The sequence below is a fragment of the Pristiophorus japonicus genome, chromosome 1 (genome assembly GCF_044704955.1).
Source record: "Pristiophorus japonicus isolate sPriJap1 chromosome 1, sPriJap1.hap1, whole genome shotgun sequence".
Lineage (NCBI taxonomy): Eukaryota > Metazoa > Chordata > Chondrichthyes > Pristiophoridae > Pristiophorus > Pristiophorus japonicus.
Window position 1 is genome coordinate 523,293,698 of NC_091977.1, and position 15,372 is coordinate 523,309,069.

The 15,372-nt window shown below is 42.2% G+C and overlaps 1 protein-coding gene across 4 annotated transcripts in view; it reads right to left on the minus strand.

Moving 5' to 3' along the window:
* Positions 1-3,111: 3,111 nt before the first annotated feature.
* Positions 3,112-15,372, minus strand: part of cep192 (centrosomal protein 192) — a 174,284-nt gene continuing 162,023 nt past the window's right edge. For all 4 annotated transcript variants that reach the window (XM_070896513.1, XM_070896530.1, XM_070896521.1 and 1 more), the window contains 3 exons: positions 13,829-13,955; positions 6,304-6,362; positions 3,112-3,684 (listed from right to left, as the gene is read on the minus strand). In XM_070896513.1, the coding sequence (XP_070752614.1) occupies positions 3,537-3,684; positions 6,304-6,362; positions 13,829-13,955 (334 nt within the window). In that variant the 3' untranslated portion in view covers positions 3,112-3,536. The remainder of the gene's footprint in view (positions 3,685-6,303; positions 6,363-13,828; positions 13,956-15,372) is intronic.

Consider the following 15,372-nt stretch of genomic DNA (forward strand, 5'->3'; position numbering starts at 1 on the left):
TACACTTAACACTTAATCTGGCTCAGGATGCTATTCGGTGATCTGATTTTTCTATACATCATTGTGATATATCGAATGACAACCGCTTTCAGAATATACATAGGGTGTTAGGATCTCAGGGTCTCCCACTACACCCCATGTACCCACAGGAAACCAAAATAGCAAATATTGTTATATCCGACAATTCTAGAGTACTGTGTACAGTTTTGGTCTCCTTATTTAAAGATATACTTGCATTGGAGGCAGTTCAGAGAAGGTTCACTAGGTTGATTCCTGAGATGAAGGGGTTGTCTTATGTAGAAAGGTTTAGCCTAAACTTATTGGAGTTTAGAAGAATGAGAGGTGATCTTATTGAAACATAAGATTCTGAGGGAGCTTGACGGGATAGATGCTGAGAGGATGTTTCCTCTTGTTAGGGAATCTAGAACTAGGGGGCAGGGTTTCAGAATAAGGGGTCGCCCATTTAAAATGGAGACGAGGAGGAATTTCTTCTTTGAGGGTTGTGAATCTGTGGAATTCTCTACCCCAGAGAGCTGTGGAGGCTGGGTCATTGAATATATTTAAGGTGGAGATAGATAGATTTTTGAACAATAGGGGAGTCAAGGGTTATGAAGAGCGGGCAAGAAAGTGGAGTTGAAGCCAAGATCAGATCAGCCATGATCTTATTGAATGGTAGAGCAGGCTCAAGGGGCCAAATGGCCTTATCTTGCTCCTATTTCTTACGTCCTTTATTCCTTTAAATAGTCACTGAGCAACATCCTGAAAATGGTCTCGACTAATGAAAATATTCAAGTATTACTAATTTATTTTGGGCTTCTGCAAAAGGAGAGAAGGTGGAAGGAAGACCTGATTTCTGTGCATTCTGGCACCCGAGCAATTATAAGGAAGAGATCGGGGGCCCGACCAGTCAAATCTATTGTGAGGAATTTGCATATTGCAAACAGTAAATCACAAGTTTTTTTTTAAACTTTAGATAACCACAGCTCCACTTTGTGGCCACTGTGCAAAGAGCATTTACTAACCTGTGCAACCACTAAAAATGTTATACCACACAAGCAACTTAATTTAGATATGGTATACAGATTGAGTATTTTATCTAATCCTGATTTTCAGTTATGAGAAACAGGTTTTGCTGGAGGTCTCCAACTAGCATGTAGTTAAAGCCTTAAACTCACTGACAATTAACATACAGCGAGAAGAATTTATGGTAACTGGGGAACAAACACCCGGCATTCATTAGAATTTCCCTTGCCCATTTACTTTCCATGAGACTCTACACTGGAAGTTGTGGTGCTGTAAGTGGGGGATTGAGATGGCACCCTTTACAGGGCATCAGTGGTCTGTGTAAATACAGTCTGCAACTGTATCTCCTTAACCAATCAGATCGAAGTATTGTGAATTAAACAGTGCAGAGTCTGAACCAGGAAGTGTAAGTTAGAATAATGAATGATGTCAAATCAGGTACAGAAAGCGACAGAGGGAACGATTAGATTGAAAAATTTAAATTAAAAAAAATTAAATTAGTAGCCAATTTATCATCCCTCGCTTTACTTAAATGTAAAACTTAGATTCGCTCTCAAACACACATTACAATCAAGCATTAAAAAAAAGTGATCATAACCCTTCACAAAAAGAAAACCATAGGCAGACCTAAACTCTGCAAGGCGAGGGTGTCTGGTATATTTTGGGCTTAGTGTTTTAAGAAAGGTTCCACATATTCAAACTCGATCAACACAGTTGACAGATGATGAGACTTGGGTCAAACAGAATGGAGAAAATCAAGCAGCAAAAGTTTGAATCACTGCACCAGCTTATATGCAGGCAATATTTTGCTTCAATTATAGAAATGTCATTTTCAATTTACCTTTTGAAACTGCTGAAAGTATGGTGTAATTTGAGGTAATAAAGCTAGCAGAGGGAAAATGGAAGTAATTTGAAATATCTGCCTGCATCACACTGCTGTTTGTGGGAGCCTGCTGTGCGCAAATTGGCTGCCACGTTTCCTACATAACAAGTGTGATTACACACCAAAAGTACTTCATTGGCTGTAAAGCGCATTGGGACATCCTGAGGTCGTGAAAGGCGCTATATAAATGAAAGTCTGTCTTTTTTTCCTTTATGGCTCTTCAAAAGACCTGGTGAAGACTCGATGTGCTGTATTATTCTACTATTCCATAAGAGTCTCTTTATAGTTTGCCAATGTCTCAATCAAATTCTGTATAGTTTACTGCAGAAACAATACATAGAAACATAGAAAAATAGGTGCAGGAGTAGGCCATTCGGCCCTTCTAGCCTGCACCACCATTCAATGAGTTCATGGCTGAACATGCAACTTCAGTACCCCATTCCTGCTTTCTCGCCATACCCCTTGATCCCCCCCGAGTAGTAAGGACTTCATCTAACTCCCTTTTGAATATATTTAGTGAATTGGCCTCAACTACTTTCTGTGGTAGAGAATTCCACAGGTTCACCTCTGGGTGAAGAAGTTTCTCCTCATCTCAGTCCTAAATGGCTTACCCCTTATCCTTAGACTGTGACCCCTGGTTCTGGACTTCCCCAACATTGGGAACATTCTTCCTGCATCGAACCTGTCTAAACCTGTCAGAATTTTAAACGTTTCTATGAGGTCCCTTCTCATTCTTCTGAACTCCAGCGAATACAAGCCCAGTTGATCCAGTCTTTCTTGATATATCAGTCCCACCATCCCGTCAATTGCTGTCAGTTATTGCTGTTGATATAATCTGTACCTGTAGTTTTAGATGGACTCATTAACTGGTATTAGAAAGGACAATGGTTTCAAAATGAAAGCTACAGAAATCCTATCCTTTGGCTTGTGCGCACCTAATAAAGTGCTGATAACTGACCGGTACAACATGGGGCAGAAAGATTATATGGGTAGGATCCACATCTCCAAAATAACAGAACTTTGTCCTTAATCACCTGGCCCATAATCAACCTGAACTTACTTCTGGAAAAGACAATGGAAAAACTCCACTTTTTTTGATTGTTAATAGCTGTACTTGAGGCAATTATTTGAAGTTGCATCATCTGTGGGATTATTTTCTGCTTGATTAAAACATAGGAATTATCTCAAAAGCCATGCGAACAATATTAAATTTACAGTACTAACTTTATTTCAAATATACATCATAAAAGAGCTGCTCCAATGTGTACAAAATGGCCACAAAAATAAAGCTTGTGCAAAATAATTCAAGTGATACAATACTGAAGGAAAGGGCAGAAACGTGTAGTTCCCTGCCACAACAAGCTAGGATTTTGTATTTAGTATAGTACAAATGTCCACTATAATACTTTCCCTCCTTTTCAAGAGTAACTGTGCTGATGTTAAATCAAAATGGCACCAGTGTATAAATATCGTAATTTACAGAATACGTAATTTAAAAAAATTGTACACAAAAGGTGCATTTTCAAATTGTTGTGGTAAGATTTCTACATAATGCGGTTGCGAGTGTAACTTCTTGTCCTCTTCAGGGTAGATCTCGAAGTTCAATCAGGCACTTCATTTGACAAAGCAGTTATGTTTTGCTCACTTTTGTAACAGCTTCACCAGTAAGTCGAATAGGGAGACTTCCACATGCATCTGTTTGTACCACGAGCAGAGCCTCGAATCTGCCGCCTGACTCTGGTTTGAACTGGACGGGTAGATTGATGTAGTGTTGAGCACTAAACAAAAAAAAATAAATACATCAAATGAAAGGAAATTGTACAAAACTTGAGTCAACTTTTCTCCAGTAACAAAATCCAAGTACAGGGGTACTTGTCCATTCCTATTATAAGGCTTGCACTAAAATTGCATCTTTTAAGAAGGGAGAGATTAGCAGCAGCAGCCACATTTCTTTCATTGGGTAGTTTTAGGTAGTGTCAGCTGACTCAGTGGGTAGCCCGAGCCAGAAGGTTGTGGATTCAAGTCCCACACCAGAGTCTGGAGCACAAAATATAAGCTGACACTCAAGTGCAGTGCTGAGGGGAGTGCTGCACAGTCGGAGGTGCCGTCTTTCGAATGGGATGTTAAACTGAGGCCTCGACTGCTCTCAGGTGAAAGATCCCATGGCACTATTTCGAAGAGCAACAAGGGAGTTATTCCCAGTGTCCTGGCCAATATATATCCCTCAAACATCACCACTTTTATAAAAAAAAAATTCTTTGGTCATTATCACATTGCTGCTGCCGCATTTTCTATATTATAACAGTGACTACATTCTTTTTAAAAAAAAGTACTTCATTAGCTGTATATCGCTTTGGGACATCCAGTGGTTGTGAAAGGCGTTCTATAAATGCAAGTCTTTCTTTTAAACTTGATTTTGGAATGGAAATGGGATAGAAGAAACAGCCAGCATATTAAATAGCATTGAAACCCATTTAAGGCCCAAGTGCAAATTTAGAATCCTAGAAGAAGCCCATTTGGCTCAGCGGGTACCAGCTCTTTGCTTGGACAATCCAAAACTAAGCTCGGTGACAAGAAGCTGGGAACTGTGGAGGAGCGGAGAGATTTTAGGGGTCCAAGTATAGAAATCACTAACAGCTAGTAGATAGGTACAACATTTTTTTTTTAAAAAAGGCCAAGGGAATGTTGGCATTTATCTCAAAAGAGACTGGAATTCAAAGGGGTAGAAGTTATGCTATGGTTATATAAAGCTCTGGTTAGACCCCACCTGGAGCACTGTGTTCAGTTCTGGGCATCGCACTCCAGGGAGGAGATATTGGCCTTGAAGGGGGTGTAGTGCAGATTCATCAGAATGATACTGGGGCTAAAAGGGTTAAATTATGAGGACAGGTTGCATAGACTGGGCTTGAATTCCCTTGACTATAGAAGATTAAGAGGTGATCTAATTGAGGTGTTCAAGATGATTGAAGGAATTGATAGTGTAGGTAGCAAGAATCCGTTTGCTCTGATTTTGAGGGGGTGGGGGTTGTCCAGAACAAGGGGGGAAAGCATTTCTTCACACAGTGGAAATCAGGAACATTTCCTCTCCACTCCCCCACACAACAAAAGCTGTGGGCTGGGTATCAATTGATTGTCAAAACTGTGATCGATAGATTTGTTAGGCAAGGGTATTAAGGGTTTACAAAACCAAGGCAAATAGAGTTAAGATACAGGTCAGCCACAATCTAATTGAATGGCAAACAGGCTTGAGGGCTGAATCGCCTACTCCTATTCCTAGGTTCCTGTGCTCTACCCAAAGCTCCATTTTCCTCTTCAAATATATATCCAATTTCACTTCCCAATTCATGGGTAGAGTTGGTTCACCAAATAAAACACTTCATTACGGGGCGGGCGGGTATATTAGCCACATTATTCTGTCTGTGATGAAGGAAGCAGCTTGGCAAGACCAGGGATAGGACTGGGAAAGAATCTACTGATTGGGAAGTCATTTGTCAATGGTACAGCACAATTGAAAATCTGCTAAAAGCCCAAATTTAAGATTGCAGTGAAGATGTAATTCATCATCTGGGGCATAGATGGAAGATTATGGAGGACTGAGGCAGGAACGAATAAACGCACATTTATATAGTGCCTTTCAAGTCCTCAAGGTGGCACAAATCACTTCTTCACAGCCAAATTAATTACTTTTGAAGTGCAATCACTGTTTTGTAGGCAAACCCTTGGAGGAGTTACACTGACCAAAGGAGATCACAAATCCAATCCCTGACCAGTGCCATTAGCTAATCACACCTGGGGATTTGGTAAAGGTGTTACATTTGGCTTCAGCACCCTGAGAGAAAGGCAATCGGTCAGAAACCTGGAGATATTGGATGAGCAAAGAATCAGGCTCCGCTGTAGGTTTCCCCCCAACCCCACCTTTTCCGGGATTGAAAGTCACCAACACATACATATTTTGTCACAATCATCAATTTCAGTGCAATACAGGTTCCCTTTAAGCTCTATTCAGCATAATTTTGACCATCAGGATTGTGCAATCAAATTTCAAATGTTCAAAGTTGTCCTTTCACTATAGTATTCTTCATTCATTTTGGCCGTGTTCCATTTTGATTTTCTCAATCTCTCAATAGCTTTCAATGAATAATGCACATGCACAAACAAAATTACCATTGTTTATTATACACCACCTCGAAAGAAGCTATATTCTTCTCTACAGTGAGGTACAGGAAGATGCTGAGACTCGCAGCATAATCACAAGGGACAGGAACAAACTTTAGGATCCAAATCCCTCGTACAACAATGCAAACAATCGTGAGGTTTGAATCTTAGTATGCTCATTAATTCCATTCTCAAGGGTCTGCCTCTTTATTGCTTCATTTTTTGTTAAATTGACCACTCACCGCAATGAATAATTGGAATGCTTGATATAAAATGGCTCCCTGGGATTTACAAACTTCAGCTGCAAATCAACACAAGCATTAGTACAGGTACAAGCAAATACAAACACATGCTCATTACAAAATACTTGCTTTGTTAAGTTACAGTTTACATCGTCAGCAATGGTCTCAAACAAGAAATCTGAAGAGATCTGACCACTATTTTAGTTTACAGCATGAGGCAAAGTTGATATTAAAGTCACATGCATCACTTCAAATGATCAATATTAAATGACATGTTTTAACGATTTCATTGATTTTTCCTTCCTAGATCACTTACTATGTGCAAAAGGTTCATAAATAGAAACATGGATTATATGGGGGGGGGGGGGGGAAATCAGAGACTAAGCCAAACTTAGTGGGTTTCAACATAATCTTCAACTAGTCCCAGTAGTTTTATGCACTATGCAAAACTGCGATAAAGAGTATAGTTAAAAAATTATTGTAAAAATGCATACTATTTTTACAAACTGCATTATAACAAGTAATAAACAAAGGACAAGAAGCACAAGTGTTACTGTTAAATCAATAACAAGTGAATACCCATCCTACATTACCAGCACCTGATGTTCAAGAGAAAATGGGAGCTGTGCTTCAGGTCTGAAGTTGTTAAAGTCAATCTCAAGGCTGGAGAACTGTAAAAGGGCTAGGAAGCTGCTGTTCCTTGAGTTTGCGTTGAACTTCATTTGAACAGTGGAGGAAGCCAAGGACAGGAAATTAAAGTGGCAAACGATTGCAGTAGATAGGACCCTTGACTGCATCCATCCCATTTCCCACGCCTGACTTTACCCATTCTTCTTCCTCCAAAAAGCACGATAGTGTCTCCCTTGCATCTCACTAGACTCCTCCATTTCTGCAATCTCCAAAGTGATCTCACCAGCAAACACATCTTCTCCTCGTTCCAGCATTCTGAAGTGACTGTTTGCCCAGTGACACACCCGGTCCACTCCGAACAACTGTGCCCTTTCCAGGGATCCTTCCCATACAAGTGCAAGAGATACAAGAAAGACATTTTCCAGTTCCGACGAATGCTCATCTACCTTTCCCCTGCCACAGATGCTACCATATGGCTAGTAGAGTGCATTATCAGAATGAATCATGTTGCAACTCAAGCTGTTTTCCGTGATGAAGGAGGAAAAACTGAAATTTGACCATGCTCTCAGCACTAAATATCTGTTATTGCAAAAAAACATGCCTCACTTGAAGGGCTAAGTACAGACAGTAATGCAAAAACAAAATTGACAAAATCTTTTTTCTGGTCGTTCAAGCTTGTGTTAAAATAGAACAGATGCCTTTTTTTCCCATATATTCATTCCAGCCATTCCCTCTATAGGCTTCAAGTTTCCACATGATTTGCTCCTGATTTTTAGGAGCAACTGGTGTAGAACGGAGTATCTTAGAAATCGGAATTCTCGTCATTTAGTTTGCTCCAGTTCTAGTCAGTTAGAACAGTTTCACTTTGGAACAGAATTTTTTTTTCAAAAGGGGGCGTGTCCGGCCACTTACGCCTGTTTTCAAAGTTTCGTCAGTGAAAACTTACTCCAAACTAACTTAGAATGGAGTAAATGAAGATTTTTGTACGCTCGAAAAAACCTTGTCTACACTTTCGAAAATCAGGCGTAGGGAATGGTGGGGGGGGGGGGGTTGTTTAAAGGGAAGTTTACAAACATTAAACACTTCAGTTTTACAAATAAAGAGCCATCAATAATAAATGATAAATACATCAATAAATCAACCAATAAATTTAAAAAAAAAACAATAAATAAAACATTTTCTACTTACCGACTGCAGCACCGGGAGCCCTCCAACAGCGTGCTGGGATGCCCCCCCCCCCCAGTGTGTCTCTGTCTGTGTCTCTATCTCTCTGTCTGTCTGTGTGTTTCTGACGGGGGGAAAAGGGGAAAGGAGATGGGTGGGGGGGGAAAAAAAGAGAAAGGAGATGGGGGGGGGGGGGGGGGGAAAGAGAAAGGAGAATGGGGGGGGGGGCGGGAGTCGGGTCGGGTCCGGAGGTTGGGGGGAGCGGGAGTCGGGTCGGTGTCGGGAGGAAGCAGGAGCTGGCCGTGGGAGGAGCCTTATTCACGCAGCCCCAGTGAGGCCATTCAGCCAGGGCTAGGGACTGCGTGCTTCGGGCCCCTCCCACACAGTTGCGGGCGCCTGGAGCTACTGCACTTGCGAGCCCACTGTAGCGCACATGTGCGGAGGTCCCGGCACTGTTTTCAGCGCAGGGACCTGGCTCCGCCCCCTACAGCTCCTGCTGCGCTGCGCCGAGGGCCAGAGGACCTGCAGGGAGGTGGAGAATACGGAGTTTTTTTTTAGGCGCACTTTGTGGCACGAAAAACGGGCGTCCAGGTCGGGACTGTGCCGTTCTAGGCGCGGCTCGAAACTTGGGCCCATTGTAACTATATGCTGGAATATAATTCAGTAGAGACCAAAGCCTGAGAAAGGGCAGCCTACAGAAGTCAGAAATTTGGACATACAAAAAAAGCTGAAACAGCCCCCAAAATTTCAACAATTCATAAGTGTACAACTAAAAAGTGTACAGTTCTCTGAATCAGAGTGTGACTAAGACCTCTGGTTAAAGGCGACTGATCAAGTTAAATTCCTTTTCAGTACATTAGATTTAAGCTGATCTGCATGTGGCACTCTTCTGTATCTAGTGTCATGTATTTCTGGTCTGCATGGAGACAAGATTCTAAGACTGTAGTTGTGCCTTCCTGATCCTATAATGCACTTGAAGTTGATCAGTGACCCTTGCACGTTAACAGTCGTTCCCTAAAAGCAGATAGGTTGAGGAGTTTGATGCAAAAGCAGTTCCATGCATCAGCATGCTCATGTCATGACACTCTTGTGCGCCACAATGCAAACACAATGATGTGCTGTAGCAGCTCAACACATTTAGCAGGCCAGAGGAAGAGGCATGTGACAGCAGAACAAGACCCCCAACAAAAATCATGGTTGTTCAGTAAAGTTTTAAAAAAATCCCACAAAAATTCAATGAGTGCAGATCTCAAGTCTTTTGTTCTCAAAGCAGTTGAAGTCATTGCTTGGAAATGCTTGTGTTCGATTGGAGATTCAAGAGCGATGGGCTGATCATTGTGTATATCTCGTCACACCTAGCTATTAACATTTACCTTGAAGTATGTAACAGTTAGTATCAGCTGCACAAATCAACATACTTTCTGCTCTAATGCACATCTGCATAACCTGCTTGTATTCAGATGTGTAATAATTGTAGTGTGTTTCTAAATTAAATTCTACAGTTTGATTGAAAACCTACTTGGGCCATAGGCGTTATGCCCCAGAGGAATTGGCTTAGTGTACAGGGGAAGGGAGGGATGCGGCAGAGGCAGCTGAATCTTAATGACAAAGAAATCCACAAATTCCTCACGGTGAGGGTGGTAGGGGCAAGGGTTGAAGGAGACGGTATCTGGAGAAAAGAAACTGGCAGTATCTTCCCATTTCAGAATGATCCTGGAGTAGCGAGCAGTTTTGGCAAGGGGGACTAGGACTCACTGGTGGCCCAACCCGATCTGGCGATGAATGGCTAAACCAGTTGTGCGTCGTAAAAATGTTCAAATCTGTGTCCCTTGGACGTAAGGGAGTGAAGATGGGGGGCTGTACCAAGAGGAATGACCAGTGTGGGAGAGAATAAGGTTTTTACGACAGACAAGAGCATAAAAAAAAAAAGAGGTGGTGGTGAAGGTGTGAGTAAGGAGATCCGTAGTTGCAGAAGTATCAAAGTAAAGAGAGAATTAAAGACTAGACAGTCGGGAGTTTCAAAGTGTCATTTTAAGTGGGACAGTTTTAAAAAAAAAAATGTTGTCGTCTAACCAGAGGAGTTGTTTCACAAATTGAGACAAACCCAGTTATCTACAGTAGTTCAAATACGAGGTAAAGAATGACACTGCGATTCTGGTAGGTCAGCATTATCTGGTCTGTTTTAGCATACAAGTAGGCCAGTTGGCTCTTCAAGCCTGTTCCTCCATTCAATAAGATCGTGGCCAATCTTCTACCTCAACTCCACTTTCCTGCACTGTACCCATATCCCTGGATTCCATTAAATCTATCGGCCTCTGACTTGAATATAGTCAACAACTGAGCCCCCACAGTCCTCTGGGGGAAGAGCATTCCAAAAATTCACCAACCTCGGAGCAAAGAAATTTCAGTCTTAAATGGCTGACCCCTTATTCCGAGTCGGTGACCCTGGTTCTAGACTCCCCAGCCACGGAGAACATCCTCCCTGCATCTACCCTGTAAGAATGTTGTATGTTTCAATGAGATCACCTCTAATTCTTCTAAACACTAGAGAATGTAGGCCTAGTCTACACAATCTCTCCTCATAGGACAATCCCCCCATTCCAGGAATGAGTCTGGTGAACCTTCATTGCACTCCCTCTATGGCAAGTATATCCTTCCTTTAGGAGACCAAAACTGTACTCCAGGTGTGGTCTCACTAGGGCACCATACAATTGCAGCAAGATGTCTTTACTCTTATACTCAAATCGTCTTGTAATAAAGGCCAACATACCATTTGCTTTCCTAATTGCTTGCTGTACCTGCATGTTAACTTTGTGATGTGTACAAGGACACCCAGGTCCCTCTGAACACCAACATTTCCCAATCTCTTGCCATTTAGAAAATATTCTGCTTTTCTATTTTTCCTACCAAAGTGGATAACCACATTTCTCCACATTATATTCCATTTGCCATGTTCTTGCCCATTCACTTAGTCTGACTAGTGAAGCCCCCTTGAAGCCTCTTTGCATCCTCCTCACAACTTACAAAGCTAGGTGGGAGTGTATCATCAGCAAACTTGGATATATTACACTTGGTTCCCTCATCCATATCATTGATATAGATTGTAAATAGCCAAGGCCCAAGCACTGATCCTTGTGGTACCACACTAGTTACAGCCTGCCAACCCAAAAATGATCCATTTATTCCTAGGAAAGGAAGTGCAGGAGTTGCGAAGCTTGGGAATTATACCTGTCACAATGATGCCTGGAGGCTGTGCATCAATTCTCAAAAAGGATCAGATTCTCTGGATTATTGGAAGTGAAATCCAAAAGTAGGAAGATACATTCCCTATAACGCTCAGATACTGCAGAAGCAATTCAAGTTGAAATTCATTTCAAGTATATATCCCAGATGTGTCAAAAGAATCTTAAACCTAGGAGAAATTACTCCGTATTCAATCTTCCAAAAAATCTAATATTTTACAACTTTTGAGGAAAGAGGGACATAGGAAAAATAATTTATACAAGGCTTTATGTCCTCAGGGTTTCTTAAAGCACTTCATAATATGGTAGCATTGTGGTTGTTACTGGACCAGTAATCCAGAGACAGGAGTTCAAATCCCACCATAGCAGCTGGGGAATTTAAATTCAATTAAATAAATTTCAAATAAAAAGCTAGTATCAGTAATGGTGACCACGCAACTACCGGATTGTTGTAAAAAAAACCCATCTGGTTTACTAATGTCTTTTAGGGAAAGAAATCTGGAGTCCTTAATCGGTCTGGCCTATCATAGGCAGTCCCTTGAAATGAGGATGACTTGCTTCCACGCCAAAAAAAGGATGATATAACAATGTGGTTGACTCTTAACTGCCCTCTGAAATGGCCCAGCAAGCCACTCAGTTGTATTCAAGGTGGCGGCTCATCACCACCTTCGCAAGAGCAATTAGGGATGGGCAATAAATGCTGGCCTTGCCAGTGATGTACACATACCATGAATGAATTTTAAAGAATGACTTTTGCCTTGGAGTGAAACAAAGGTTCACTAGACCGATTCCTGGGATTGGGGAATTGTCCGATGGAGAGATTGAGTAGACTAGGCCAATATTCCTTCGAGTTTAGAAGAATGAGAGGTGATTTTATTGAAATTCTTAAGGGATTTGACAGGGTAGATACTGGGACAATGTTTCTCCTGGCTGGAATCTAGAACTAGGGGTCACAGTCTCAGGGGCAGCCATTTAGGACTGAGATTAGGACAAATTTCTTCACTCAAAGGGGTGACAAATATTTGGGATTCTCTATCCGAGGGCTGTGATGCTCAGTCGTTGAGTATATTCAAGACAGATGGATACATTTTTGGATACTAAGCAAACAAAGGGATATGGGGGAATAGGATGTGAAAGTGGAGTTGAGGTACAAGATCAGGCATGATCTTACTGAATGGTCATCATCATAGACATCCCTTTTCAGCGTGGGAGGGACTGAGTTCACAGAGAATGAAGGACCTAATATTCCAGGTACTGAACTACATGTTGAAGGGTGGAAGATGGCTGTACAAGGATTTAAAAAAAATATATAAATGTGTGGTGGCCGTTGCCCACCAGTCACCACACGGGCTTGACAGAGGTAGGTTTTGGTCCAGTGGCAAGGATTAACCAAGATGACTGGAGACCAGCTCTGCTGCACGGACCTGGCGCGCACACATATCGCAGTGTGGGCTGGGCCGTGCTGCCCCTGGGCCCTCGGCTCTTCTGGGCCTCGATCATATCCCTCTACGAATTCTTGTCACTCCTTCGCCCCGACCTAGCTGCTCCTGCTATGCCTGTCCACACTGCAGTCAGCTGTTGCCCTCCTGCAGCAGCATGCGCTGCTCCCTCCAGTGACATGCCGCCGCACGCTGCTCCCTCTAATGGCCCCGGCCTGCTGATGGTCTTGCATGGTATTGAATGGTAGAGCAGGAATGAAGAGCCAAAATGTATTTCTCCAGCTCCTATTCCTTATGTTCTTATGAAGTGGTTACTTCCATGAGCAAACATCATTTTTGCTTCTGTACATTGTAATCCTGCTGTGTTAATACAGAAAATAGGATTGCATAAGATATACAGCACAGAAACAGGCCATTTGACCCGACCAGTCCATGGCAGCATTTATGCTCCACTCGGACCTCCTCCTGTCTTTCCTCATCTAACTATCAGCAAAACCCTCTATTTTCTTCTCCCTCATATGCTTGTCTAACCTCCCCTTAAATGCATCTATACTATTTGCTTCAACCACGCCATGTTTTAGCAAGTTCCACATTCTTACCACTCTCTGGGTAAAGAGGTTTCTTCTGAATTCCCTACTGGATTTCTTGGTGACTATTGTGTATAGATATAGCCTCTATAGTTTTGCTCAAGTAGAAACACACTCTGTATCTACTCTATCAAAACCTTCAATAATTTGAAAGACCTCTATTCGGTCAACCCTCAGCCTTCTCTTTTCAAGAGAAAAAAAATAGACCCCCAGCCTGTTCATGCTTTCCTGGTGCATCCTTGTCTCACCAGTGAGGGGAACTTGTGGATTTATTGGTCATTAAGATTCTCTGCACCCTCTTTATTCTTTTTATAATATGGAGACCAGAATTGGATTGTAGGTATGCTTATGAAAAGCTGAAAATATTTCAAAAGTCAGGACGACAAATAATCACTAATTTAGGAGGCTGTAGACTCATTTTTATAACCTGTTTAAACTTACCGTACAGGGAAATAAAACTCACCATGTGCGCAACAGAGGAACTATTGCGTAAATGAACCTTTAATGTACTTGATTCCCCAACAGGGGTTGCAGGGAATGTGTACAGATCCTCAGGAGCAAATACACCTCGGTAACCTGGCTGTTCTGGTCTGAAAACAAACAACTTAGTTTTAGTTACCAATTTATTACGTTATTCCTCGGTGGTTACGGTACTACCCAAATCGTTTGCATACTCATTCACTTCACAAAACAGAATTTTTGCCAAGACGCTGAAACACAGCTTTGTACATACAATGCATTTTAATTACATTTGGGTGTCCATACTAAAGCTGGTGTCTAACGAAAACACCGGCACAATGTTGTCAGAATTAGAGTGAAGTAAATATCGGGGGGGGGGGGGGGGGAAGGGAGAAGACGACTGTTGGGTGGATTTAAAAAAAAAAATACTGTCGATATGATCTGAATTATTTGAAGACCATTTTCCTCCATGTTATGCACCATACACCAACATAAAGTGGAGACAGGCAATGGCACCACAGGATTCCTCCAGTTTCACGAACCACCCACTACAACAGCAACAACTTGCATTTATATAGCATCTTTAACATAGTGAAACATCCCAAGGCGCTTCACAGGAGTATTATACGATAAAATTGTGACACCGAGCCGCACAAGTAGAAATTATGGCAGGTGACCAAAAGCTTGGTCAAAGAGGTATGTTTTGAGGAACGTCTTGGAGGAGAGAGAGTTAGAGGGGTGGAGAGGTTTAGGCAGAGAGTTCCACAGTTTGGGCCTAGGCAACAGAAGGCACGGCCACAATAGTTGAGTGATTATAATCAGGGATGCTCAAGAGGGCAGAATTAGAGGAGCACAGACATCTTGGGGTTGTGGGGCTGGAGGAGATTACAGAGATAGGGAGGGGCGACGCCATAGAGAGATTTGAAAATAAGGATGAGAATTTTGAAATCAAGGCGTTGCTTAACTGGGAGCCAATGTAGGTCAGCGAGCACAGGGGTGATGGGTGAGCGGGACTTAGTGCGAGTTAGGACATGGGCAGCCGAACTTTGGATCACCTCTAGTTTACTGAGAGAGAAAAAAGGACAGTTGGAGTCTCCCAAGATTTGCTGCCATTTGCTTCCTGTGCAAAAGCTGGAGCTACACTGCACAGCAACCCATGGACACGGGTAGGTGATTCGCTTGTGGCAAGTCATGAATCAGCCTACTGACCCCCAACTGCACGTCACAGCCGATTTGATCTTATGTAGATTTCCTCGGATACCAATATGAAAACAACGCACCCTTGAGGTGAAGGGCCTCTGGCCAATTAACCAAACATACAAAATTATCTTCAAAATAAAGGTGTTCAGAAACCTTTTGGTGCAAGAGATCAAAAGCCTCTCCTGTCCATTTGGCCCAATAGAACCATTTCAATGGCCAGGGAAAGCAGAAACTTATAGATCCTTGACAGTAGCACTCAAATTCTTAGCCACATCTCCATGAATGTCCTGCAGCATTGATCCAACACCAGTTCAGATAATTGTTTCTAAAGTTTGCTAAATCTGGCCA